Genomic DNA, 26,645 nt, shown 5'->3' on the forward strand with positions numbered 1-26,645 from the left:
TAATTGAAGCCTATGTAACATAGTTAGAATCATTGAGCTTAATGGAGACATTATCATTGTCATATATTTTACAAGGTTTGAGACAAAATAAAAAAAGAAGAAAGAAGAAGACTAGAGAAGAAAAAGAGAAAAGAAGGGATGAAAGAGAGGATAATAAGTACTCCATCACCGATAACAAAACGAGTGCTCCTCAAAGCTTTCACACGATCATGATTTCACATATACTTGAAAAGAATATGGCACAAGAGACTTGGCCATCCTAGTCTATCCAAGATCCAGTTTTTTTTCAAAAATATTTTTTTTTTTGTAATTTTAAAACCTTTACATATGAAAAATGTAAAAATGAAGAGATCACCTTTTCAAGAAAGAATCTTTGTCTCTTCTCGACCACTTGAGTTAGTACATTCGGATGTGTGGGGACCCGCACCGGTTATATCAAAAGGTGGTTTTATGTATTATGTAATTTTCGTAGATGACTTTACAAGACATACTTGGATCTATTTTCTTAAGCATAAATCTAAAGTTTTCTCACATTTTCAAATATTTCATAATCTAGACAAAAATCAATTTAAGAATGATATTTCAATCTTTCGTATCGATTCAGGAGGAGAGTTTTTATCAAAAAAATTTAAAGATTATTTGAATTTATATGGTATTGCACATCAAAGATCATGTCCCTATACTCTTCAACAAAATGGTTTAGCAGAAAGAAAGCATAGGCATATTATAAAAACAACAAGAACTTTACTCATTATACATCAAGTACCAGAGACTTTTTGGGTCGAAGCCGCTCTAACTACAGTTTATCTTATTAACATAATGACATCCTCTTCATTAAACAATATATCTCCTGTTGAAAAAATTTTCAAGCAAATTCCGAATTATTCTAGGTTAAGGGTTTTTGGGTGCAAATATTTTTTTTTGACAAAAATGACAAACTCTCTCCTTGTGTTATTCCTTGTGTTTTCTTAGGATATGCAAATTGTTAAAATGTAACATATGTATGTAACATATATATAATAGTAATAATATGATATATTATTATTATATATAATATTTATTTTATTTTTCTTTATTTCTTTGTTTTTCGTATCTAGTTCATTTTGAACTAGATTAATAAACTAGTCAAGTTCCTAGTTGGAACTTGACCTAGTTATAGTCGTCGGACCCTAGTCCAATGGCTATAATTAGAGTCGTTGGACCCTAGTCCAACGACTCTATGGGAGAGCTCAAACTTCTCTTTCATTCTTTATAAATAGGGGTGATCCCCTTCAACAAATGTACTCAATGCTTCTTAAGCATTTTTGTTATGAATAAATTATTATTTATTTCAAGTGTTCTTCCATTTATACCCTTTCAAGGGTCATGCTTGTAGTGTCTTCAATAGACACATATTTGTGAGTTGTTTGCGCATTGATGGAAGACCACCATTTCATTACATGGTATCAAAGCCGCAAAGACCTTAGATCTTGAAGTGCTTCTGCCTCGATTTTTGCGCCTCATTTGCAAAAGGTGTTTCATCACCATGTTCTTGGCTCAAGAAGATTTGTTTGAAGAAAGGAGGATTTGTGCTACAAATTTGGTTTTATATCCTCTCTTATTATTTATACTCTCGCTTATCCTCTTGTTTTTCTCTCTCCTCTTATCTATTTCTCTCTTACCCTTATAAAAAGATGGATGACAATGATAAGATCACCATCATACCCATGAAGCTAAATGATACTATGTAATATGAGCTTCGATTATGAAGCACCACATTTGGGGAAAAGGTTTATGGGGTGTAGTGGATGGTTCCAATTCGGAACCTAAACTATCTCTTACCAAGAAAGAGGGTGATAAAGAGGTTCCTCTAACGGAAGAGGAGAAGAGCAAGGCGTTAGACACTTATGAGAAGAAATGGAAAGAATGGAGGATAGGGCATACAAAAATTATGTCATGGCCTATGTCACAGGGATTCGGCTACCAGGGTGCCGCACCCGCGTCGACGCGACTCGACGCGGGTGCGGCACCGGGTGCGGTCAACCCGACCCTGGGTGCGTTAACCGCACCCAGGGTCATTTTTGTCTTTTTTTTTATTTCTTTTAAAAAAAAAATTGCCCTATGAAATGGGCTGCGGAATTTAAAAAAAAAAAACTTTTTTTTTGGGGGGGGGGGGGGGGGGGGCGGGGCGCCCCGGACCCCCTTCCTGCAAGGGCAAAAACAATGAATCAGGCTCCACAACTCATCACTTTCATCTTTGGGGACAACCATATAAGATTAAAAAATGGTATAAAGTAAGTTAGGCATAAATGTCATGGACCTTAACAGCTACCATACATTCATACATATACACTATACATGATATATATATTTTTTACATTTTTGCCCCTGTCGCACCCCCGCACCCGGGTTTTTTGAAAGTGCTGAATCCCCGCACCCGCACCCATGTGACATAGGTCATGGCTAATTAATAGCGTAAACATTAAAAAATGCTCTAATCTTGCTAAGTTTGAGCATGTCGATAAGGCTTGGGAATACCTTAAAAATATGTATTCCCTTAAAGATATTGCACATGTGTGCAATTTACAAGACAAAGTTCGGACAATGACTCAAAAAGATAAATCTATTCGAGAATATTACAATGAGTTATCCGAACTTTGAAAAGAGTTGGCTCTTCTTGAGCCCAAATGGCATTGTGCCGAAGATATCGAGCTTCGCCAAAAGCAACTCGATATGGAACATTTCTATCAATTTATGAATGGTCTAAGGCCGGAGTTTGAATCCACCAAATCGGCCCTATACTATAAAAGAGCTCACTATGGAAGAAAATAGACTGAGAAAAAGTACTCCAAAAGTTGATCATGACTTTGTTTTAGTTGTGTCTAGACCGAAAAATCATACTCGCACTTACAAGCCGCCTCATTTTGGAAGGCAAAATGGTGACTTTGACAAAAGAAAAGTCATTTGTCATCATTGTCATGAATCGGGGCACTATGGACCTCAATATCCAAAGTTAAAAAGAAGAGAAGAAAAAAGAGTTGCATCTGTTGAATCTGAGTCAAAAGATCAAGATGCACATGTATCAATGATTCAATTGTTGGAAATTCTTTAACCTCTTCTTAAAGGGGTATCCTCCTTATTTGAAGCCTCAACTAGAGCGGTTGATGCATCTTTCTCGCGTCCAGGTAATTTTCCTTGACTTTTAGATTCTGGTGCTTCTTTTCACATAACCCCGAATGTCAATTGCCTATTCGAATGCCTTAAAAATAACTCAATTGTGTCAACAGTTTTTACAGCCGACGGGACATCCTTCGAAATAAAAGGAGTACGATGTTTTGAAAATTTTCAAAAATCCAAAAAATTTGTTATTCCAGAAGTTAGATATATCCCTAAACTAAATTTGAATCTCTTATCTGTTTCGCAAATATCTGACTATGGATATAATATCTCATTCTCTTCTCATGGTTGTTGGGTACAGGATCGTCAGTCAGGAAAGCTGATTGGGGAAGGCCATAGAGAAGGAGAACTCTATTATATGGACTTTTTAGAATTGCCCAAGAATGCATTTTGTTATAATGTTTAGAAATTAGAATTTGATTTATGGCACAAAAGACTCGGCCATCCTCACATGTCTAAAATTCAATATTTTCCAAGTTTGAAAAAATTTTGTAATTCTTAAAGTTTTTCTTTTAAGGACGCAATTCTTGGCAAAATGAAAAGATTACCTTTTCTTAGTAGAACTTTTGTTTCTTCACGACCACTTGAGTTAATTCATTTGAATGTTTGGGGCCCTGTACCAGTTATTTCCAAAGGTGGTTTTGCATATTATGTCATTTTTATCTATGACTTTTCTAGACATATTTGGATTTATTTTCTTAAACATAAATCTGAAGTTTTTGCCAACTTTCAAATATTTCATAAAATGGTTAAAAATAGTTTCAAAATGATATTTTCATTTTTTGCACTGATTCAGAAAGAGAGTTTATATCCAAAGAATTCAAAGACTATCTCAATCTACATGGCATTACACATCAAAGATCATGTCCACACACTCCACAATAGAATGGCCTAGCCGAACGTAAACATCGGCATATTATGGAAACTACTAGGACCTTGCTAATTGCAAATCAGGTTCCAAAAAGTTTTTGGGCTGAAGCGATCCTAACTGCCACCTACCTCATCAATAGGATGCCATATTCCTTATTAAAAAATATAACTCCAATAGAAAAACATTTTAAGTTAGTTCCAGATTATTCTAGGTTAAGAGTCTTTAGATGCTTGTTTTCACCAACAAAAATGACAAACTTTTCCCTTGTGCAATCCCATGTGCCTTTTTAGGATATGCTGATAATTAAAAAGGCTACAGTGTTTCGACTTTTAAAATGAAAAATTATGTGTCAAGAAATGTATCTTTTTTTAAAAAAGAAAGCTTCTTTAAATTCAAAAAATCCAAGGATGTCACTGAATATTCTTTTCTAATTGATCTTACTTCAAAATCCAATTAATATGATTTTGAATGTGACCTTGACAATGATCAAAGTCCTATTGCTATTGAAAATGATGAAGAAGATAGAGAGCAAATTCATAGGGATGTTAGCCTACAATATTCAAGACTTAGAGAGCAAAATCTTCCATGTGCTTTAGAAAAATACTTCGAAGTTTCACCTAGAAAGACGTTTAGAAATTCTAGACCTCCTGAAAAATTTGTCTTACGAATCTTTTTCACCCACTTATAGGGCAACCATTGCATTAATACAATCATATGTTGAACCATCATCCTATTCGCAAGCCAAAAATCATATAGAATGGATAGAAGCCATGAAAACTGAATTTGATGCATTAGAAAAGGCCAACACCTGAACTATCCAAGATATTCATCGGGGTAAGAAACTTATAGGATGTAGATAGATATACAAAGTCAAAACCAAAAGTGATGGAACCTTAGAAAGATATAAGACCCGACTAGTGGCAAAAGGATATGCTCAAGAGTATGGTATCGATTATGAAGAAACATTCACTCATGTTGCCCGTATGACCACTGTCAGAACTTTAATAGCCTTGGCCCCAATTAGAAAATGACTTATCTTTCAATTAGATGTTAAAAATGTTTTCTTAAATGGGAATCTCATCGAAGAAGTATACATGGAAGCCCCACCTGGTATCAGTATTCATAAGAGTAAAACTCTTAGTCTAGAAAAAGCTCTCTCTGGTCTTAAACATGCTCCAAAAGCCTAGTATGACAGATTTAGTCATGTTATGATTAATATTGGATTTCAACATTGTTTAACTGACACTACTTTGTTTATTAAAAAATTTGATGCAGGCATCAATATTCTTCTTCTCTATCATTACCGGCGGTGACAATGTGTGTTCTTAGGTGAATCCTTGATTTCGTGGAGATGCAAGAAGCCGCAGAAGGTCTCTTTTTTCTCCACCGAAGCTGAATACAGAGTCATGGCAACTACCACTATGGAAGTTGTTTGGCTCAGACGATTGCTAGCAGATATGAGAGTTGAAGTGACGCAAGCTTCAAAAATGTGTTGTGACAACAAAAGTGTCATCTACATTGCAAGCAACCGGACGTTCCATGAGCGCACCAAACACATTGAGATGGACTATCACTATGTTAGAGACGAATACTTACATGGAACCATTGAACTGCCCTATGTTACATCAGAAAATCAATTAGCAAACTTCTTCACCAAGCCTCTCGCTGCTCCTAGATTTCACTTCCTCTTAGACAAACTTTCGCTCATTGTACCGTAAGTTTGAGGGAGAATGTTAAAATGTAATATATGTATGTAACATATATATAATAATATGATATATTATTATTATTATATATAATATTTATTTTATTTTTCTTTATTTCTTTGTTTTTCATATCCAGTTCATTTTGAACTAGATTAATAAACTAGTCAAGTTCCTAGTTGGAACTTGACCTAGTTATAGTCATTGGACCCTAGTCCAACGGCTATAATTAGAGTCGTTGGACTAGGATCCAACGACTCTATGGGAGAGCTCACTCCTCTCTTTCATTCTTTACAAATAGGGGTGATCCCCTTCAACAAATGTACTCAATGCTTCTTAAGCATTTTTGTTATGAATAAATTATTATTTATTTCAACTGTTCTTTCATTTACACCCTTTCAAGGGTCATGCTTGTAGTGTCTCCAATAGACACATATTTGTGAGTTGTTTACGCATTTGTGGAAAACCATCATTTCATTACACAAATTACCAAAAAAGCTATAGATGTTTTGACCTTAAAACTAAAAAGTTACATGCATCAAAGAATTTATCCTTCTTAGAAAAGAAAAGTTTTTTTGAAAGTGAGAACTCTAAGGAAATAGATGAGTATTCTTTTTTGTTGGACTTAGTCCCAAAGATTGATGAAGGTGTTATTGATGAAAGTTAAGATGATCAAAATGACATGATAAGTACAGAATCATTTAGTGATCATCAAGATTGTATTCAATATTCTAGGCGGAGAAATTTAGAAAAACCATGTGCTCTCGAAAAATATACTAAAAAACAGGAACAAATATCAGCTAGAGTATCAAAAGTTCCTAAAAAAATTGTGTCCTATGAATCTTTTTCACCGAAATATCCAGCCTACATTACCTTAATACACTCCTATATAGAGCCTTCTAACTATGCTGCAGCAAAAGAACAGTCTGAATGGGTCAAAGCAATGACAACAGAATTAAAAGCCTTAGAAAATGTGAATACCTGGACTATTCAAGATATTCCACTAGGCAAAAAGCCTAAAGGTTGTCGATGGATGTATAAAGTTAAGACCAAGAGTGACGGCACTCTTGAGAGGTTTAAAGTTCGATTAGTTGCCAAAGCTATGTCACATGGGTGCGGGTGGGGGTGCGGGTGCGGGTGTGGGGATTCGGCACTTCCAAAAAACTCGGGTGCGGGGTGCGACAGGGGCAAAAATGTAATATATATATATATATATATATATATATATATATATATATATATATATTAACCAAGCTTAATCGAGTTTCTTCATTAAGCTCTACTAGTCTGAGCCGAGTTTAATAGTTTAATCGAGCACTGCTGGATGCATATATGGTTTTAATTTTTTGCTATTGAATCAGACAAAGATCAGGATTTGATGGATATCTGATTACATGTAAAAGAACCAAATAAGACACGAACACCGGCCCAAACGGGGCGAGACCCCATTTTCCCCCTGGCCAGGTTTCCATCCGACTCTTTTAGTTATTCTCTCTTAGTTCCGTAACTGACCTACTTTAGAATGGTAACCAAGTTGGTCATCCCTGAAGAAAGGTTGTATTGTCCATGATCATTACATCCTGCCCCAAAATCTGGCAGCTCATTGGCTTTAGATATTTTGTATTAATTTTTGTAGTACGTAACCTCCAACCCAGTGCATATCTCGAAGGAAATCAAAATCTGATTTAATATTTGCAGGCAAGTACAGTGAACTGCAATCTGTACGGGCCAACATGGGCATCATTACCCTTTTGCCTTCCTGAACCCTCTATTTTAACAAAACCATCTGTGCTCTCTTCAATTTTTAGGATACAGTATGGTTGTTCTCTGAGACCATCCAGATTTTCATGAAAAGTTAAGCTCTCATCAACTACGAGAGGTGTCAGATCTTCAGTAAAAGGTGAGAATGATGAAGAAAGCCACCAGGTGTAGTATCAATGCATTGCCTGATTCATTCACCATCAAAGTTGCGGTGAGGACCAACATCCTGTCCAAGAGATGGAGGTATCTCCCCACCGCAATCCCTCTGCAGATTTCGATGAGGATCATTTCCCTTCGACCATGAAGGGACTCAAGAGACAGAAGAAGCTTGGCGAGTGGCACTCGCCGCTAGAAGGAACTGATCTCTTCACCGTTGTCAATCGATTCTTGTTGAACCAGGCACCTTCGCAGGTTGAGCCTGCGCTTGACCCAAAGAAACAATTTAGAGAAGAGACTCCTTGGTAGTTGGCTACGGCATGTGGTTGCCGTAAAGAAAGTTGAAGAGCTGTGTCTCGAAACTCGCCATGTTGACAAACCAGTTCCTAAGTTTTCTGGTTGTCACACCCATTTTAGAGGGCCTCTTTTTTTTCAAGTCCAAAAGTTGGACATAAATGACCCTAGGTGCGTTGACTGCACCCAGGGTTGGGTTGACCGCACCGGGTGCCGCACGCGCACCCGCACGCGCACCCGCATCACGTCGACGTGGGTGCAGCACCTGGTTGGCCAAATCCCTGTGACATAGTGCCAAAGGCTATTCCCAAGAGTATGAAATAGACTATGAAGAAACTTTTGGCCTAGTCGTTAGAATGACCACAGTTAGGATCCTAATAGCTCTTGTTTCTGTAAAGAAATGACATATATATCAAATGGATATCACAAATGCATTTCTCAATGAAAGCCTAGTCGAAGAAGTGTATATGGAACTACCATCTGGCATCAATATTCTCAAAGGAAAGTTATTTGTTTAAATAAGGCTTTATATGGGCTTAAGCATGCCCCAAAAGTTTGGTATAATAAATTTAGTCAAGTTATGTTTGATTTTGGTTTTCAATCTTGTCTTACTGACACAACTTTGTTTGTTAAAATTTTTTATGCAGGTATTATTATTATTCTCCTCTACGTAAATGACATGATCATTACTGAAAGTGATAAATAGAAAGTTGACAACATTAAAAAATTTCTCAAAACACACCTTGAAATGAGTAATTTGGGTTTTTTTTAAATTCTTTATTGGCATAGAAGTTGTTTATTCCTCTAGAGGCTATTTGCTAACTCAATCTAAATTTGCTCTAGATATTGTTGACAGGTCTGGTATCTCAAATGAAAGACAGGTCGACACTCTCGAAGTTGTAAATATCAAAACGAAGATTGATGATGAAGAACCGCTTGAAAATCCAACATCTTACAGACAACTTGTTGGGGCACTCTCTTATCTCTCCATTACAAGACCTAACATTTTGCATGCCGTTCACACAGTAAGCTAATTTCAGCATGCTCCTATCACTGTTCATATGAGAGTTGTTTTATGTATTATTAGATATATTAAAACTTTCATTTTTCGAGGACTTTTCTTGTCCGCTTCTTCTTCCTTAGTTTTAACTGCTTATACTGATGCAGATTGGAGAAACGATCCCAATGATCGACACTCAACTACTGGTTTCTATGTATTTTTAGGTGAATCATTGATTTCTTGGAGGTGCAAGAAGCAACAAAAAGTCTTTCTCTTATCAACCGAAGCCGAGTGCAGAGCCATGGTGACAACCACTATAAAAATAGTCTGGTTAAAGCGCTTGCTTCATGACATGAGTGTTGAAAATACAGTAGCATCACGACTATGCTGCGACAACAAAAGTTCTATTTACATTGCCAGCAACCGGACATTCCACGAATGAACCAAGCATATCGAGATGGATTGTCATTACGTACGAGAGAAATTTCTACACGGCACCATTGATCTTCCTTATGTTTCTTCAGAATATCAACTGGCAAATTTCTTTACCAAACCTCTCGCTGCTCCTCGATTTCACTTTCTCTTGGACAAACTTTCGATTATTCAACCGTAAGTTTGAGGGGGAGTGTTAAATAATATGTAATATCCTAGGCTAACTAGGAATTGTTTTTCTTTTTAGTCTAGTTAGAATAGGGTTTTTCTCTTTTTTATTTTCATACCTTTTTAGCCTTTTTGACTAGTCAACATTTGACTTAGTCAAAAAGTAAGCCCAACGACTCTCTCTTCTACCCTCTCAATGTATTATAAATATGGGGCAAAGCCTCCTCACCATGTATGATTTTCTCAAGGGTGTTTACCCATTCAATAATATATATTTTCTCTTATTATTGTATACCCTTTTTCGGGTATTTTGTATGAACCTTTGTGGTTTTTGTGAATGATCTTTTTTGACATTTTGGTTGGAGTTATTTGAAGCTTCGTTTGGTGATGAACCAAGAACTCATCTTCTTACACCTCCCACTCGCTCACCCCCATCTGCCAGACTCACTGTGTTGAGGACATGATGATAGACTCTGCATTCTCTCTCTGTTAGAAGCCAATCTCCACCTCTCTGCTAGAACCGACGAGGCCATTTCTTTCGGAGTGAGTTTGCATCTCTCTCTCGGGCACGTGCTCTATCTGCGGCAACCCAAGCCATATCCACGCTCTATCCATCTATTGTAACCAACAAGGGTATTTTCCCATTTTTCCTTGTTTTCACACTTCAACAACCCCCAATTTCTGCAACATATTCCCTCATTTTTTCTAAAGATATTTAGGAAAGGGTCATTGTCTTGGCATAAAAAAAATGTGTTTTATCGTTTTTCAAAACCAATTGTAGTTTCATCTTGTTCATCAGCGAAGTTGGAGTTCTGCACTTTTGGTTATTAGCAGGAATCCCTCATTACGCAGATGCTCTCATTTTCTTTCTTGTAATGATTCTTTTTCTTTTCTTTTTGTAGTTTCATCTTGTTCATCGGTGAGGGTCTCTCTCTCTCTCTCTCTCTCTCTCTCTCTCTCTATATATATATATATATATATATATAGTAGGTCTTCTAATGAAACACTAACCCTGTTAATCTTGGCTCGGTTCATACTTGGACCGAGCTCAAGCTGCGCCTGTACATCTGCTTTTTTGGACGATCCGAGCTTGTACATGCCAAGCCCGGCTCGAGCCCGGCCAGTGTGAATCCTGCTGCGTGAGCGACACCTTCCCCTCCACCCTCCCATTTGTTCATCGGTGAGGGTCTCTCTCTCTCTCTCTCTCTCTCTCTCTCTCTCTCTCTCTCTCTCTCTCTCTCTCTCTCTCTATATATATATATATATATATATATATATATATATATATATATATATATAGTAGGTCTTCTAATGAAACACTAACCCGGTTAATCTTGGCTCGGTTCATACTTGGACCGAGCTCAAGCTACGCCTGTACATCTGCTTTTTTGGGCGAGCCAAGCTTGTACATGCCAAGCCCGGCTCGAGCCCGGCCAGTGTGCATCCTGCTGCGCGAGCGACACCTTCCCCTCCACCCTCCCATTTGCTCATCCATTCAGTCTCTTTGAACCAGCTTCATGGATAAATAACACATAAATCGAGGGCTATGGAGATCCTCAAAACATATATGAAATGGAATAAAGATGGACCAACCACAATTGACATAACAACGGTCAGGCTATCAGACCTTTCCAGCGCAATTATGGATGCTTCTTCTACAAGGGAAACCACCTCACACATGAGTGCACCAATAATCCCAATCATGCGAACAGGACCATCAATGCCGCTCGCGTGGAGTAGGAGAAAAAGGAAGAAGAGCCCAAAATGGGGCCTTGCAGATGCTCAATGCCTTAAAAGGATCTGCTGATGAAAAGTTTTCACAGCATAAGTTGCAAGCCACTATTGTACCCCAGACATAGGACTTGGGCTAGCTTCTCATCTCAGGGCGCTATATATATATATATATATATATATATATATATATATATATATATATATATGGCCACTAGAATATGAAAACTAGTGACAACCTATGTCACAGGGACTCGATGCAGGTGCGCATGCGGGTGCGGCACCCGGTGTGGTCAACCTGACCCTGGGTGTGGTCAACGCACAGGGTCATTTATGTCCAACTTTTGGACTTTATATATATATATATATATATATATATTATATATATTTTTTTGCCGCACCCCCCACCCCCGCACCCAAGTTTTTTGAAAGTGCCACACTCCCGCACCCATGTGACATAGGTGAGAACTAGGTGTTCCCAATACTTTTTTGCAAATCTGACCCTGCAGATGTGTTCAGCATGGTTCATTTGTGCTTTTTTGGCCAAAAAACATGATTTTAGATGCTTGAATATTTAAGAATATTCTGAATCATCGATTTTCGAGCCTTAAAAATCCTGCTTATGCCTCACAATGGGATGATTCAATAGTGGGTCCCTTTAAAACCAAGCATGTAAATCATATCCATATGGTCAGATTTAAGGTAAAAAAAAAAGCCCATGAAAATCTCAGTTCACACTCCAGTTCTCATCAGTCACCTGTATCATTCAATTTAATTTCTAGGAGATATTTTCAAAATGTGATTTTTCTAGGGAACATCTCCTAAGCTTTAAAATTTGAACAATATAAATAATAATAACAAACATAGGAAAATAAAAGCCCATGAAAATCTCAGTTCACACTCCACTTCTCATCAGTCACCTGTATCATTCAAGTTAATTTCTCGAAGATATTTTCAAAATGTGATTTTTCTGGGGAACGTCTCGGAAGCTTTAAATTTTGAACAATATAAATAATAATAACAAACATAGGAAAATAATAGGTTTTCAATTATTTTTCTTGAAAAAATATAACAAAACAAGTTTTAAAAGTTTCTAAAATACAAAAGAAACCAAAAATAAAGAAACTGAACTTAAAATATATAAAAAATAAGAATTTTTAAAAATCATAGCGATATTTTACCCACATTATCGTCCTAGCTGAAAATGCCAATAGTATTGTGATATTTTCAAAATATCGGCAGTATTAGTGTCAGTGGTTCTCGTATATATATATATATATATATATATATATATATATATATATATATATATATATATATATATATATATATATATATATATATATATATATATGCTTCCAAAGATCAAACGGAAACGGATCAGACTTTACGCCAGCCAAAAACTTGCAGACCCCTACTGTTTTAAACTACTTAACAAGAGAAGCTGTCCTAGACCCCTAAACAAACACATTTATGCAAGCAAGAGAAAGTCGCAGCAGCCATGTACACACGCATGTACTTGTTTCAATAACACTTCCAATGAAATACTAGAAAGCCCTACGTTTCGCGCCCCCTCAGTCGAGGAGCCAAACGAGAGGACTAAAGAATTGCCTACTACAGCACACAAGAGCGCAAAAACCTCATCTTCCTTAAGCCAAACACCAAATTCATCTATTTACGCAACCAAAACCACTAAGGCAAGGAATGAAAACCAACGCAACGAAAAAAAACCCTAATTTTGGCTCGATTCGTCCACTAACCATCCCAAGAAGCAAAAGAACAACAGGCGAAAATAACAAGAAATTAGAATACTCCTCATTTTTTACCTCGCTCCATATGGTGGAAATGTCGATTCCTTTACTCCTCCAGACCATAAATTTCTTCCTCTGCAATTTCATTTCCCTAGGGCAAAACCCGCCGGAGACGGCGACAGATGATGCCCCGCTTGCCGGTAAACCGTCATTCCGCAACCGCCTGTCGAGAATTCCGGCCGCCAAACCGACGCTCGGCCCCGCTACGCCGTGGATTTCCGGCCGATGAGAATGGGATTTTTTTTCCTCGCTTTCCCGTCGATTCCTTCTATTTTTTTGTTTTTTTTTTTGTCTCTCTTTTTTTGTTTCTCTTTTTTTCGGACACGAACGAAACGTTCGAACTGAACTTAAAAAGCCGCATTTGAGTTAAGTAGAGGTCCTGTAAGTGCCCTTCCATGAATGGTAATTTACGAAATTAGCATCTATTCCTACTTTTGGTCAAAGCTACTTGACTTGGAATTCGATGCCTAATTACTTGTTAGCACACTACCAGCTGGTTAGGGATCGCCTGTAGGGATGTCTTCGAATCGGATTTTATCTGATATCCAACCGAATTCGATTCCGTTTGGTCGCATTTGGCAAGCCAAAACCATATCCGATTATAATTGGATGCAGATATGTTTTTTATTTTATGCAACAAATATCCAAATCCATTTACATGTAAAAAATGGATCTCACCATCTGAATCCAAATCTGAATTCAGATCCGCTTAGCCAACATCCACTTAGTCAAATATGCTATTGGCCACATCCAATCCTAATCTGAACCGTTTACATCCCCAAGAATCAGTCCCTTGGGCAGGTCAGATCTTGGGCTATCAATGGGTGTGTCTTAATCGACCCAAAAGGGTTGTGGGCAGGGATGCAAATGGTTCGGATTCAGAACAGCTAAATACATTAAGATATTTGGATCCGACCATGGACCTAGTCTGAGTATTTGCAGACCTTGCCCAGATTGATTAGATCAGAATGTAAAATGTGAAACTTTTACCTTTTATCCTTTTTTCTTTTCTATTTTTTTGATAGCTATATCATATACATGCAAATTCAGGTTTAGTTCCTAACAGTTTGGATCTAGACCCTCATAGAGAGGGAACAAGCAGCACCCTTACAATCCTAGGATTTCAACCTAGCAGTTACTAGTTAGCACTTTGCACACTAACTGCTGGTTAGGGATTGGTCTCTCAGGCGGTTTGGAACTTAGGCTGTCAATGAGTGCATCTTAATCGACCTCAAAGGGTCATGGGCAGGGACGCAAACGGTTTGGATCCGAGACAACTAAATACATTGGGGAGTCAGATCTGATCGGATCCAGAACAGCCAAAATTTGCAAAACCATCATCCCGGATCAGACCCATTTGCATCCCTACTTACAGATTTGGAAGTTGAAACAATGTATTCATTTTGTAGAAAGTTTGAGCTGAGTTCAATAGGCTTAGAGCCTAAATTTTATTAATTTTAACTCTCAAAAAGCTTTTTTTTTCAAAAGAGTCAACTCGAACTCTACTTATTTAACTCGAGCTTATTATAGACTCGAACTCGGTTTAGTTGAACTAGTCACAAGAACAAGTTGAGCTTGAACACTCTTTGTTTGGCTCATTCTACATCCGCACACAAGGTGTCCCAAGCTCCCCAACTAATCTAGAGAAAGTGGGCAAGATCCAAGTTTTATATTGCTTGTGATATAAGTGAGCATATCCCTTGAGATATAATTAAGAATTGGTAGTTGAGTAGGAGTTGAAGAGTTGAGGTGGAGTTGGGTCCAACTGCCCACTGATGGTTGTTTGAGAAAACAACAAGCAACAAGGAAATTTTAGGTTTAACCGCCCGTGTTTCAAAACTTTTTGAATAGGCGCTTGAGTTTCAACATACTCATATGACTTCTTTTTTTTTTAAAGGCAAGCTTGGGCTAGGCAGACCCATAGTGACAAAAGTTAAAAAAACGCAAAATATCGGCAGTAAAAAACTTGGGAGACTATGAAATTTTTAATAAGCCTCGCATTTTTGAGCGAAATCTTGGCAATTAAAAATAAATTTATACAAAAATATAAATAAAATACATTTAAAAATAAAAAATCTTAGGGGTTTTCATTGTAAATATATGCTAAAAATGTAAATATCGTGATATTTATCATGGTTTGAAAATCGCGTGAGAAATTTTCATTTTAAACTTTCAAACAATTTTTCGTGATATTATCGCAAGATTTTTTTAAATCTCACGATATTTGTCACAGAGGGCAGACCCCACCAGTTATCATTCAACGCACCACTGGGTTTTGAACTTGCAACATCCCTCCGCAAGGAAACCGGAACTGGCAGCTCATGTGACTGTTTTAGGCTAATTATCATTTGACTTCAGTTGACCTATTGGAATCAAGGTTGTTAAACGCGATGAGGCGAAGCGAGGGGTTGAGCCTGCGCTTCGCCTCTGAGGCGTACGCCTCTCACAACTGGTATGGAAGTGAAGGGGTAGGAGGGGAGGCAGAGAGCCGTGGAGGAGCAATTGGCCGGCACGTGGCGGTGGATCCACCGGCACTTGGGGTTAGCACAGCCGACGAATCGGGCGGAGGAGGAAGACTTGGGGATGAAGGAGGGGGTTTGGAGGTTGATGAGGGGCAATTTGCGCATCACAGCATGCCTCAGCACCTTGAGCGTGTGCCTCGCCTCTGAGGCGTACGCCTCTCACAACACTGATTGGAATGACAAAAATTTTCAAATGACTGAATGTCACCTTTTGTAGTTGAATTATAATCAAAGTTAAATAAGTAACTTTATCCGATCCAACTAACTCTTTAAAATGACACTTTAACCATTTATTTATTTTTTAAATGATTGAATGTGACTTTTTATGGTTATACAACAATAAGTAGAACTTTAGCAAGACATATGCGCAACCTGATGAAAAAAATGTGGTTAAACGTAATTTTGTTATAGGTTAGGCAGTTAAATATAAAATTACCATAAAAAGGGATGTTGGGGGAACGCATTTGGGGAGTTGAGACTTGAAACAATGTAGTTAAGGTTTTGTTTATCTTATCTATGCACCCAAAAGTGCAGTTATCCAACATATTTTTTGTTTTGTTTTGGAACTTGCAGCTAAGATGAGAGTTTTATGAAGGGATGGCAGTGGATTCGGAGGACATGAGAACCATCCGAAACCACTCTATTTGGGGGCGGGGATGGAGGACATGAAATTGGGAATGGATAGGGGATGGAAGTGAAAATGCAGGAATGGAGGTAGGGGTGGACTTACTCTTTCTCCCCGTCCCGACCCTCCTCCGACCCCTGATATTAAAATTATTAATATATTATTAATATTTTATAAAATAATATTTAAAACTCCTATATATATATATATATATATATTTTTTGTTTCCTAACTCTAAAATGTATGACCCTTTTCTCTCCTATCTTATTCCTCTCCTTCCTCTAACAAGTCTAACTCAGTGACATAAGAATGATAGTGAACTAAGAGGAAAAGATAATTCCATTTGAAGCAGGGTTGGAGGACATGAAGCGGAGAATGGACTAAGGATTGAGGTGAAAATCAAAACCCATGCAGAAATGAAAGCAAGGATGAAGGCCAAAATTTTGAGATGAAGCTGGGGTGGAGAGCTTGTCCACCGCACCCACCCTGGTCCACTGCCAACCCTAGTTTTATGTATTTGGTAAAACCTTGATCAAACTACCTTAGTAGTAGATGTTTAAAAACTGGCAGCTAGTGATCAATGGGGTTCGACTTGTGTGGTAGGAGCAGCTAGTGCATGTCACGTTGTGTTGGGACGTTGCAAGTTCAAAACCCAATGGTATAGTTGTATAACTGATAGGGTCTGCCTAACCCCAGCTTGCCTTTAAAAAAAAAAAACTGGCAGCTCATCCGAGAGTTTATGCTTTCTAGAAAGAAAACAAACATCAGATCATTATGGTCGCCACAAGTGGATCGCTAAAATTTTCAACTACCTGCCACTTTTTATATGCAAATCCTTTCACACCTCATGTGAAATCATTCTTATGGAAAACCTAAGCTGACGGGATTTTTTTTTGAAATTCATGATGTTTCATAAGAAAGACATTTTCCTGGGAATGAAGCAAATGGACCCTAAGGGTGAATTTTCATGTGGATTCTGGTGCACAAAGTGCACAACGTTTTTTTGGGGACCCAAGCTTGGCAACAAAAATGCAGGCCTAGGCAGAAAATCAGAGAGGAATGATGACCCTGGGTTCGATTTTGCTTCTAATGGCTCTATGGCGTACGACACCGTAGGGCCTTCAATCGCAAAAGGCAAATATGCCCTACTGAAAGTTAATATATCTACTCTTAGGTGTCAACGGGTTGGTTTTGGTTCGGACCCAGGTAAAACCAGACTTGGACTAGATTTTCGGGTATGGTATGGGGTCCAGACTTAGGTTTAATTGGATCTACTATAAGAGAAACCATACCGGACCCAATAAGAAGTACATGAACCAGACCTGGCAAAATAATATTTTTTATCATTTTTACATTGAAAATTTGCGGGTCTTAATTAAAACTTTGAGTATAGTATAAAATTTTACAAACTATACCCGGTTCATATATTAATTGGACCTTCAGGTCCGGACCCGGGTATTAATCGAGTCTTCTTATTTTTAACCATACCTGGATCTGGGTTTGGTCTTGATAAACCCGACCGGTTGACACCCCTATCTTCTCAAGATGAAGATCCAAACCAAGTCCACTAGACTTCACACAAAATTTTGCCCAAGAAAGTGACTTTAATGTAACAAGTCTCCAAAGGCCCATTAAGAACAGATTCAGATCTGGTTCCTCTACGATGGAAGTGGGAATCATGAACCACTCAATCACTTATCTAACAATGACCAAAACAACTTTGTGCTGGAGTTAATATTTGTTACTAATGAAGGTATGGAACTATTTAATAGAAATCACCTTTTCATATTTTCTGTTTTTTTTGTTGATCGGACCCTATGGGTATGATCTAACAGGTTTGCTTAATCAAAAATAGGTTTTGAATCATGTGATTGTCACAATAAACAGGTTTTCCAAGGGCTTTAAAAATCAACGGCTCATAAAATACCAACTTTTATGCAGTCATGACATGAGTAATAAATACAAATAATTTTTTTTTAAATATCATTTTTTAAAAATATCATTGTTTTTGCAATCATTTCATTTATAATAAGTGTTGAATTTATTAATCCATCAAAAACCAAAGAATGATCGAATCCATGTTCTCATTAAACAGTTGAAATCAAATCTGAAATAAAACTTAATGCAAAAACGTTACCTGAATCCATAACGCTCCGGTAGATCGTTGATGGTATGATCTTTCAGAACCTGTATACTTGGCCATTTTCCTGTTCTCTAGACTTAATGAGAGAGGGACTCAATTTTGTCTGACTTATGGGGAGCCTGAAGAGAGAGTCATTATATAAAGTTTGGAGATCATAACCTAATGTGTTTAGGAGTCTGCCTCTAATTCAACCCATTATAGAATTGCAGACAGAGCAGGTCTCTCCACATAGTGTACCATACCATATGAGACATCACATAGCCTAACCGGATTAAATCACATAAATCGGGTCTGAACTTAAGGACAACATTACAATGTGTGGTTCAACGTATGTAGGCCTACATGATTTTCTAACAATCTCTCACTTGAGTCACATACATAACCTTATAATCACACATTGTAACCTTATGAGCTAAAAAATATTTTCTTATCAATTGATATCTCTACCAATCTAATTCATTGATCATGTCAATATAGAACCAAAGCGGTCTTCATTATAAATAATATAATTGGACCCATCAATGATCACGTATATCAACATAACTAAATGACATAGATCAAGTATGAATGTGAAGCATAAAAATTACATGCAATGTGATCAAACATGTCGATTTTCAACTGGTTCTTCCTGAAAACTTTAGTGACATCACAACATAATGAGTACAGAATGAAACTGAAACTTTAACTTTATACCAAAGTGGCAAAAAAAAATTTGTTATATCATAGAACGTCCAAATACAAACTCCCACTAAACCAGCATATCATAAAATGATAAAACACTCATGCGAGCAGTATGCTCGTGAAAGACTTTAGGTAGCAAACCTTTAGTAAGCGGATCCGCAATTATGAAGTTTATGCCAATATGTTCTACTGATATCTGACCATTCTGTACTCTTTCTTTAACAACAAAGAACTTAATGTCAATATACTTTGACTTCGATGAGCTCCTGTTGTTATTGAAATATAGCACTACTGAATTATTGTTACAAAATAATTTTAATGATCTTTCAACATTATCTAAATTTCGCAGTCCTGTGATTAAATTACGTAGCCATATCGCATGATTGGATGCCTCATAACAAGCTATGAATTCTGCTGTCATGGTGGAAGAAGCAATAAGTATCTGCTTGGCACTCCTCAAGGAAATAGATCCTCCGACCAACAGAAAAACATAGCCTGACGTGGATCTGTGACTGTCTTGGCATTCAGCAAAGTCAGAACCAACTGATCTGACTTCCTGTATGTGAGCATGTAACCTTTTATTCTCTGCAAATATCGCATAACCCATTTGGTTGCTTTCCAATGATCCATACTTGGGTTACTAAGATATCTGCCTAATATCCCAACAATGTACGCTAAGTCTACCTATGCATACATAAGACTTCCCACAGCAGATGCATAAGAAATTTGTTTCATAGCTTTAATTTGATACTAGTGTTTGGGGCACTAAGTGAGAGTAAACTTGTCTCCTTTAGGAACAGGAGTATTCCCTGGTTTGCAATCCTTCATGCCATATATTTTCAGAATTCTTTCGATATAGCTCTTTTGCGATAATCCAAGAATACTCTGAGAATGATCTCGATGTATCTGAATCCCTAATACAAAAGAGGTATCCCCAAGATCTTTCATTTCAAATTTCTTTGTCAGAAATCTTTTGGTTTCGTGCAGTATGCCTATATAATTACTAGCAAGCAATATGTTATTCACATACATAACCAAAAAAATAAGTTTACTCCCACTAAACTTATGGTAAATGCATTTATCAACCACATTCATCTCAAAACCAAACTAGGGGACAACTTGATGAAATTTATGATACCACTGACGGAAAGCTTGCTTAAGTCCATAGATGGATTTATTTAGTTTGCAAGTCATTTTCTTGGCATCGCCTGAGACAAAATATTTTAGTTGGACCATATATATTGTCTCATTGATGTTCCCATTAAGAAATACAGTTTTAACATTCATCTGGTGTAGCTCTAAGTCATAATGAGCCAAAGTGCCATTATAATCCTAAAAGTGTCTTTCGTAAAAACCGAAGAGAAAGTCTCTATGTAGTCAATGCCTTCTCTTTGATTAAATCCATTTGCAACAAGATGGGTCTTATATCTTTTTACATTACCCTTTGAATCCCTTTTGGTTTTAAATATCCATTTGCAACTAATGAGTTTCACACCTTCAGGTAATGGGACAAGATCCTACTCGTCATTGTCTCTCATAGATTTAATCTCCTTATGCATTGCTTGAATCCACTTTTGAGAGTTAGAACTTTATGTGGCTTGACGGAGGTTGATTAGATCATCTTTCATTAGGCTAGTATCACCCACATGTTCTTGCAGAAAGATAATATAATCATCTGAAATTGTCTTTATTCTCTCTCTAGTGGATTTCCTTAATGTCACAGGTTCTTGAGGTTGCTGAGTTTGAACTCCATGAGTAAAAGTTTGATTTTAGATTAGGAGATCTAAAGCATTACCTTGATCCGAATTTGCGGGAACAATGTTAGGAATAAAAATTTGATCATTATGATCCACAACTGTAGAAAAAGAAAGCAACTCTTCTTCAAAAGCAATGTCTTTTACTTTATCACTCCCTCCAAACTCACTACCGTCAAAGAAACAAGTGTTTCCCATTTCGAGAAAGAACTTATTTATAGGGTCATAAAACTTATAGCCCCTTGACCTTTCAGAATACCCAACAAAATAGCAGCTAATCGTTCTAGAATCTAGTTTCTTTTCATATGGCTTGTAGGGCCTAGCCTCAATTGGACATCCTCAAATATGAAAATGTTTCATACTAGGCTTTTGGCCTATTCATAATTCATATGGGGTCTTGGTTACTGCTTTAGAGGGTACCTTATTCAAAACATAAGCTGCAATATTTAATGTTTCTCCCCAGAGGGACTCTGGTAAGGTAGAATGAGAAATCATACTCCTTACCATATTCTTAAGAGTCTTGTTTCGTCTTTCAGTAACATCATTCATGCTAGGAGTGCTTGACATGGTATACTAAGGGACGATCCCATATTTTTCTAGGAATTTAGCAAAAGGTTGTGGATGTTGTTCACCTGATCCATCATATGTGTCAAAGTACTCACCACCATGGTCAGATCTGATGACCTTAATTCTTTTGCCAAGTTGGTTTTCAACTTTGGCCTTAAACGATTTGAACACATTAAGGTACTGAGACTTTTCATGAATTAAATATAGGTACCCATAATGAGAATAGTCGTCTATGAACGTAATAAAATATTATTGACCATTCAAAGAAGTCGTAGGGAAGGGTCCACAAATATCTGTATGAATTAATTTTAAGACATTTGTTCTCCTTTTGGTACCTAATTTCCTTATGTTTGTTTATTTCCCTTTTATACACTAAATACAAACCTGAAAGTTAGTAAAATCAAGAATCTCACTTGATACAAGCCTTTCAATTCTTTGTTTAGAAATATGACCTAAGCGCTTATATCATAACAAAGCAGAATTCTCATTTGTCTATTTTTGTTTTATACCATGAGAACTTAATTGCAAGGCTTCATTAAATGAGGTAATAGTATCAAGCAAATAAAGCTTATCAACCATAGATAAAGAACTGATCCCAATAAGATTTGAATCAAGAAATAATTTAAATTCATTATTTTCAAATAAACAAGAATAACCATATTTGTCCAAAATGAAAATAGAAATCAAATTCTGCCTAAAAGATGCTATAATAAATGTTTCTTTAAAATCCAAATAATTTTCAGTCTTTAATAACAACCTAAATGTCCCTATTGCCTCGACTTCAAATATTTTGCCATCGCCCACATAGATGAATCTTTCAGCATCAATTGGCAGTTGGTAACTTAGACAAACCTGCATAGACACACTTATGTGAGTGGTAGCACCAGAATTCATCCACCAAGTGTGTTCGGGCACAGAAGTTAAATTAACTTCAGAACAAACCAAAATAAGGAGCATACCTTTTTTCTTATGCCAGGCATGATACTTGGTACAGTATTTCTTCATATGACTATCTCATTTGCAAAAGAAACAACTAGACTTTGGGTCCTAATGCCTTTTCTATTTCTTCTGTGACTGAGGGTCAACTGTAGCTTCCTTAGTCTTTTTCTTTTTTTTTAAACATGTCCTTAAAGGTTACTGCCAAATGAGCACTCTCAGTCTTCTCTTGCTGCATTCTATCATCTTCTTACACACAGTGTGAAATGAGCTCATTAAGAGTCTATTTTTTTTTCTGGCAGTTATAACTGACCTTAAAGTGGTTGCATTATGCATAAAGGGATATCAAAATCAAGTACACGAGTAGATCCTCAGACAACTCTAACTTTAGTGCCTTGAGTTTTGAAGTAAGATGAGACATCTCCATGATGTACTTTCGAATATTTTATTTACCCTTATACCTCATTGAGACAAGACTCGAAAGAAGAGTACTTGTCACAACCTTTTTGTTTTTTCGCAAAATATTTTTCAATTTCTTCAAGAAACTATTTGGCATTTACCTCTTCGGACATGGTGCCCCTGAAGAATTCAGAAATTGTATGTTTTATGATTATAAGACTCATGCGATTAGATTGATCTCACTGCTCAGAGTTCTTTTTATCCTCAATAGAACTTCTATCCGTAAGAGCATGGGGTTGATCTTCTCGTAGTGTAAGATCCAAATTCATGCATTTGAGAACAATCATGATGTTCTCTTTCTAGTTCTTAAAATTGAAACCGCTTAAAATATGGATGAAATTAATGTTCGCAAATATCATAGAAGCAGAGGTTTTAATTGAATAAAGAACAAACAAACTCACAATTAACATTCATATTCACATGAAATATCATAAGATAATATATTTAAACAATGGTGAACACCATTACAAGATACCCACCACAACATTGACACTTAGTATTTGGACAGAAGTGTTAACTTGTAAATAGTACTCTCAATGCAGTAATCAAAATACAGACAATTAGTCTTGTCAAGCAACGAGCCTTTCTTTGAACCAACTCATTATTCAAATGGAAAACTGAATAATTATCCCATATTTATTACTGAAAGTATATATTTGGGCTCGGCAAAATAATAATCTTTATTTGGGTCAATCACGATTCGCATGAACCACAAATATATGAACATAACAATATTCCAAAATAAACTAACTTACACAATAGAGGTTACTTTGGCAACATATTGATTCAATTAATTCAATTTAAAATATTAGACCCATAATCACAAATAATACCAACGTTCAAATATGTCAATAGATGCACATGAACAATAAGACAAGCATAATAACATATATGGTCCAAAAAGTAACTGAATATGGACCCATCAAAGTGACCCATAATGCACGCCAAATAGCCCTATAAGATCCTCAATAATTTTTTTTATAAGGCATAATGCATGGGTCTGAAAGTTGATTTGACCCAGATCGGGTCAAATCTAACCCACTGTATCCGGGTGTAAGTCATAGAGTCAGGTCATAACAGGCCAACCCCGCAAATGACTCGATTTAGTCCCCACAGCTAAATGGGGACTAAACCGGGTCGGCTACCCTCCCGATCCAGAAAAGCAACCCGGTCAGGGTTCGACTGAATGTCGAACAAGTCCCAATCCAGTCGACTGAAGGTCGACTCAGTTCTGGGTCGGTTGGCTTAACACCAGATCGGCCTAGAGCAAAGAGGCCCAAGTCAGCCTGGAGTAGAGGGGCATGAGTTGGCCTGGACCATATGGCTCACTCGGTAAAAAAAATAGGGATGGACCCAATCAGTGAGCTAAGCCCACCTTAAACAGTTCTGATCATGAGTTCAGGATCGACCGAATCTGACCCGCGAGTCAGGTCAAACCTGACCCAACATGAATCAAGCCTATGCTGAGCTAGTTTGGTTCCCGCAACTTAATGGGAACTGAACCAATTCGATCCCTCCTTGCTTGAACTCAACCTTGCCATCGACCGTCTGGCACCTCTCTGATGGCGAAAAATGGCATGCCGACACTTGATGGTCAAATGATGCCAGTGAAGGATTAAAGTGACTGTTGAATCCATGGACATGTCTCAACTGAGTAAGGTTGGATCTAAGGTTGTCAATGGCTGTCGCTGGCCTCAAAACATCCGATGATGGTGGCTAGCTAGAGCCGGATGCCACACTCACCAACGTCAATCATGTCCGGCCATAAAAATGTCGACAATGGCTTGGGGTGAGTCGTATGCCCTAGGTCACCATCGGTTGACGGCTGATCGACCGATAAACTCGTCGATCATGTGAACCGAGTGGGGAAGAGAAGCATCGATCGATGATCTGATCAGCAAAAGGACTCCTAATGGCCAACGACCGATCTGAATCCCAATGTCCGGTGAGCTGGCGGTCGATCCAGATCGCAAATGACACCGCCTAAGAAGCTCACTAGCGTTGGCCAAAAAAACAATACCAATCCTGACAACCACTGGGCAAACTGTCTGCTTGCCTTTGTTAGCAGGAGATCAATAATGATGACGGTTCTTAGTTCGATGTCCGATATCTAATGTAGCAAATATATTCTCTACCACCATCCAACGGTCTATAAAAAACTGCTACAGGCCATCCGACCAAGCAAAAGGGGAAGGGCCAGATGGCCGTTTCGTCTGATCATCATATTGATGAAGAGCCTTGGTTGTCCGACAATCAGACCAGATGTTCGCCTGTCTGGTGGTCCAAAAAAGGGGCAAGTCTTGCTTCATCTGACGGTGTTCTGATGAACAAGAAGGGACGATGCCACTGTCTGAACAACAACCTAACGAAAGACACTATGGCCTTTCCTGCTCAGCAATCTAAATGGGGATAGAACCCCATGTCGTTCAGTGATGATCATGATGAATCATTGCCGAGAAAAGAAAAAATAAAATATATGAAATCATATATATATATATTCAATGATTCAATGAAAACATGATCGCTCTTATACCAATTGTTGAATTTATTAATCAACCAAAAACCAAAGAAGGATCGAATACATGTTCTCATTAAACCGTTGAAATCAAATCTGAAATAAAACTTAATGCGGAAACGTTACCTGAATCCATAGCGCTCTGGTAGATTGTTGATGGTATGATCTTCCACAACCTATATACTTAGCCCTTTTCTTGTTCTCTAGACTTAATGAAAGAGTGACTGAATTCTTTGTCTAACTTATGGAGAGCCTGAAGAGAGAGTCATTATATAAGGTTTGGAGACCATAACCTAATGTGTTTAGGAGTCCATCTCCAATTCAGCCCATTATAGAATTATAGACAGGACATGTCTCTCCACATAGTGTACCATACCATATAAGATATCAAAGGGCCCAACCAGATTAGATTACATAAATCAGGTCTAAACTTAAGGATAGTTTTATAATGTGTGGTTCAACGTATGTAGGCCCACATGATTTTCCAACAATAAGACCTAAAAGAACATGATATTTTTAAAATATTATAAGTTTAACGAGTGATTTTACTATATCTGCAATTTTAACATTTGTTGTGCTTATGTGTATCTATGCATTTTCTACTTTAAATTTTATATAGCAATTTTTTCCCAAGGCTTTCTCAACGATAAAAAAAAGTTTTAATTTATCATGTGATTTCATTTCCCTTGTTGAAAAGATCCCGATACCGATATTTGTGTTATTGACTCTCATGCCAATACGGTTCTCAACAAAAATGGATCCGGACCCAAAACCCACACAATAAAAAAATCGGATGCCACTAACCATGGCCATGGTGGCACATCTGTTAATTTCTTGTATTACGGGATATTTGTTCACAAACTAAGAGAAAGAAATGCCAACGTACATTGTTGTAAGTTTTTGAATCCTCAGTGGCATTCTCGAATCATGCGCCCATAATAAAACCACGGTTGATGACGGAACGTCAAGCTTCTCTTTATTCTAAGAACAACTAACATGGCACGTCCGCGTGTATAAATCCAGCCAATGGAAATGGGACACATACCTCAAGATATTAAGCCACCCTAGTAGTTTTGTCCAAAGGGAAAAGCTACGCTGCCCTCACGTTCAGCGTAGCTATGCTGTGGGGGACTCTTGCCAAAGTTCAAAATCCAAACATCCTTTGTGGAAGAATAAAGTCCAAAATTCAAACGGCCTTTGTGGAAGAATGGACCCTCGTATAGGAGTGTGTTTTTTTCGATGGAAAGCTGGGGTTAGGCAGACCCCTACCACTTATACAACTATATACCATGGGGTTTTGAACCTGCAACCTCCCAACATAAGGTGACATGCACTAACTGCTCCTACCAGACATGTGAAG

The 26,645-nt window shown here is 37.4% G+C and overlaps 1 protein-coding gene across 4 annotated transcripts in view; it reads right to left on the bottom strand.

Annotated features, from left to right (window-relative positions):
* Positions 1-13,408, bottom strand: part of LOC149819446 (protein SWOLLEN 1-like) — a 66,424-nt gene extending 53,016 nt beyond the window's left edge. For 3 of the 4 annotated variants that reach the window (XM_089984897.1, XM_089984896.1, XM_089984895.1), the window contains exon 1: positions 13,099-13,408. Coding sequence is in view for 1 of the 4 variants with exons in the window: in XM_089984898.1 (XP_089841024.1) it covers positions 13,099-13,108 (10 nt within the window). In the remaining 3 variants the exon portion in view is untranslated. The remainder of the gene's footprint in view (positions 1-13,098) is intronic. The other variant, XM_089984898.1, reaches the window with a different exon arrangement.
* Positions 13,409-26,645: the final 13,237 nt, after the last annotated feature.

The sequence above is a fragment of the Nuphar pumila genome, chromosome 13, assembly GCF_984573655.1.
Source record: "Nuphar pumila chromosome 13, dmNupPumi1.hap1.1, whole genome shotgun sequence".
NCBI classification, from domain to species: Eukaryota; Viridiplantae; Streptophyta; class Magnoliopsida; order Nymphaeales; family Nymphaeaceae; genus Nuphar; species Nuphar pumila.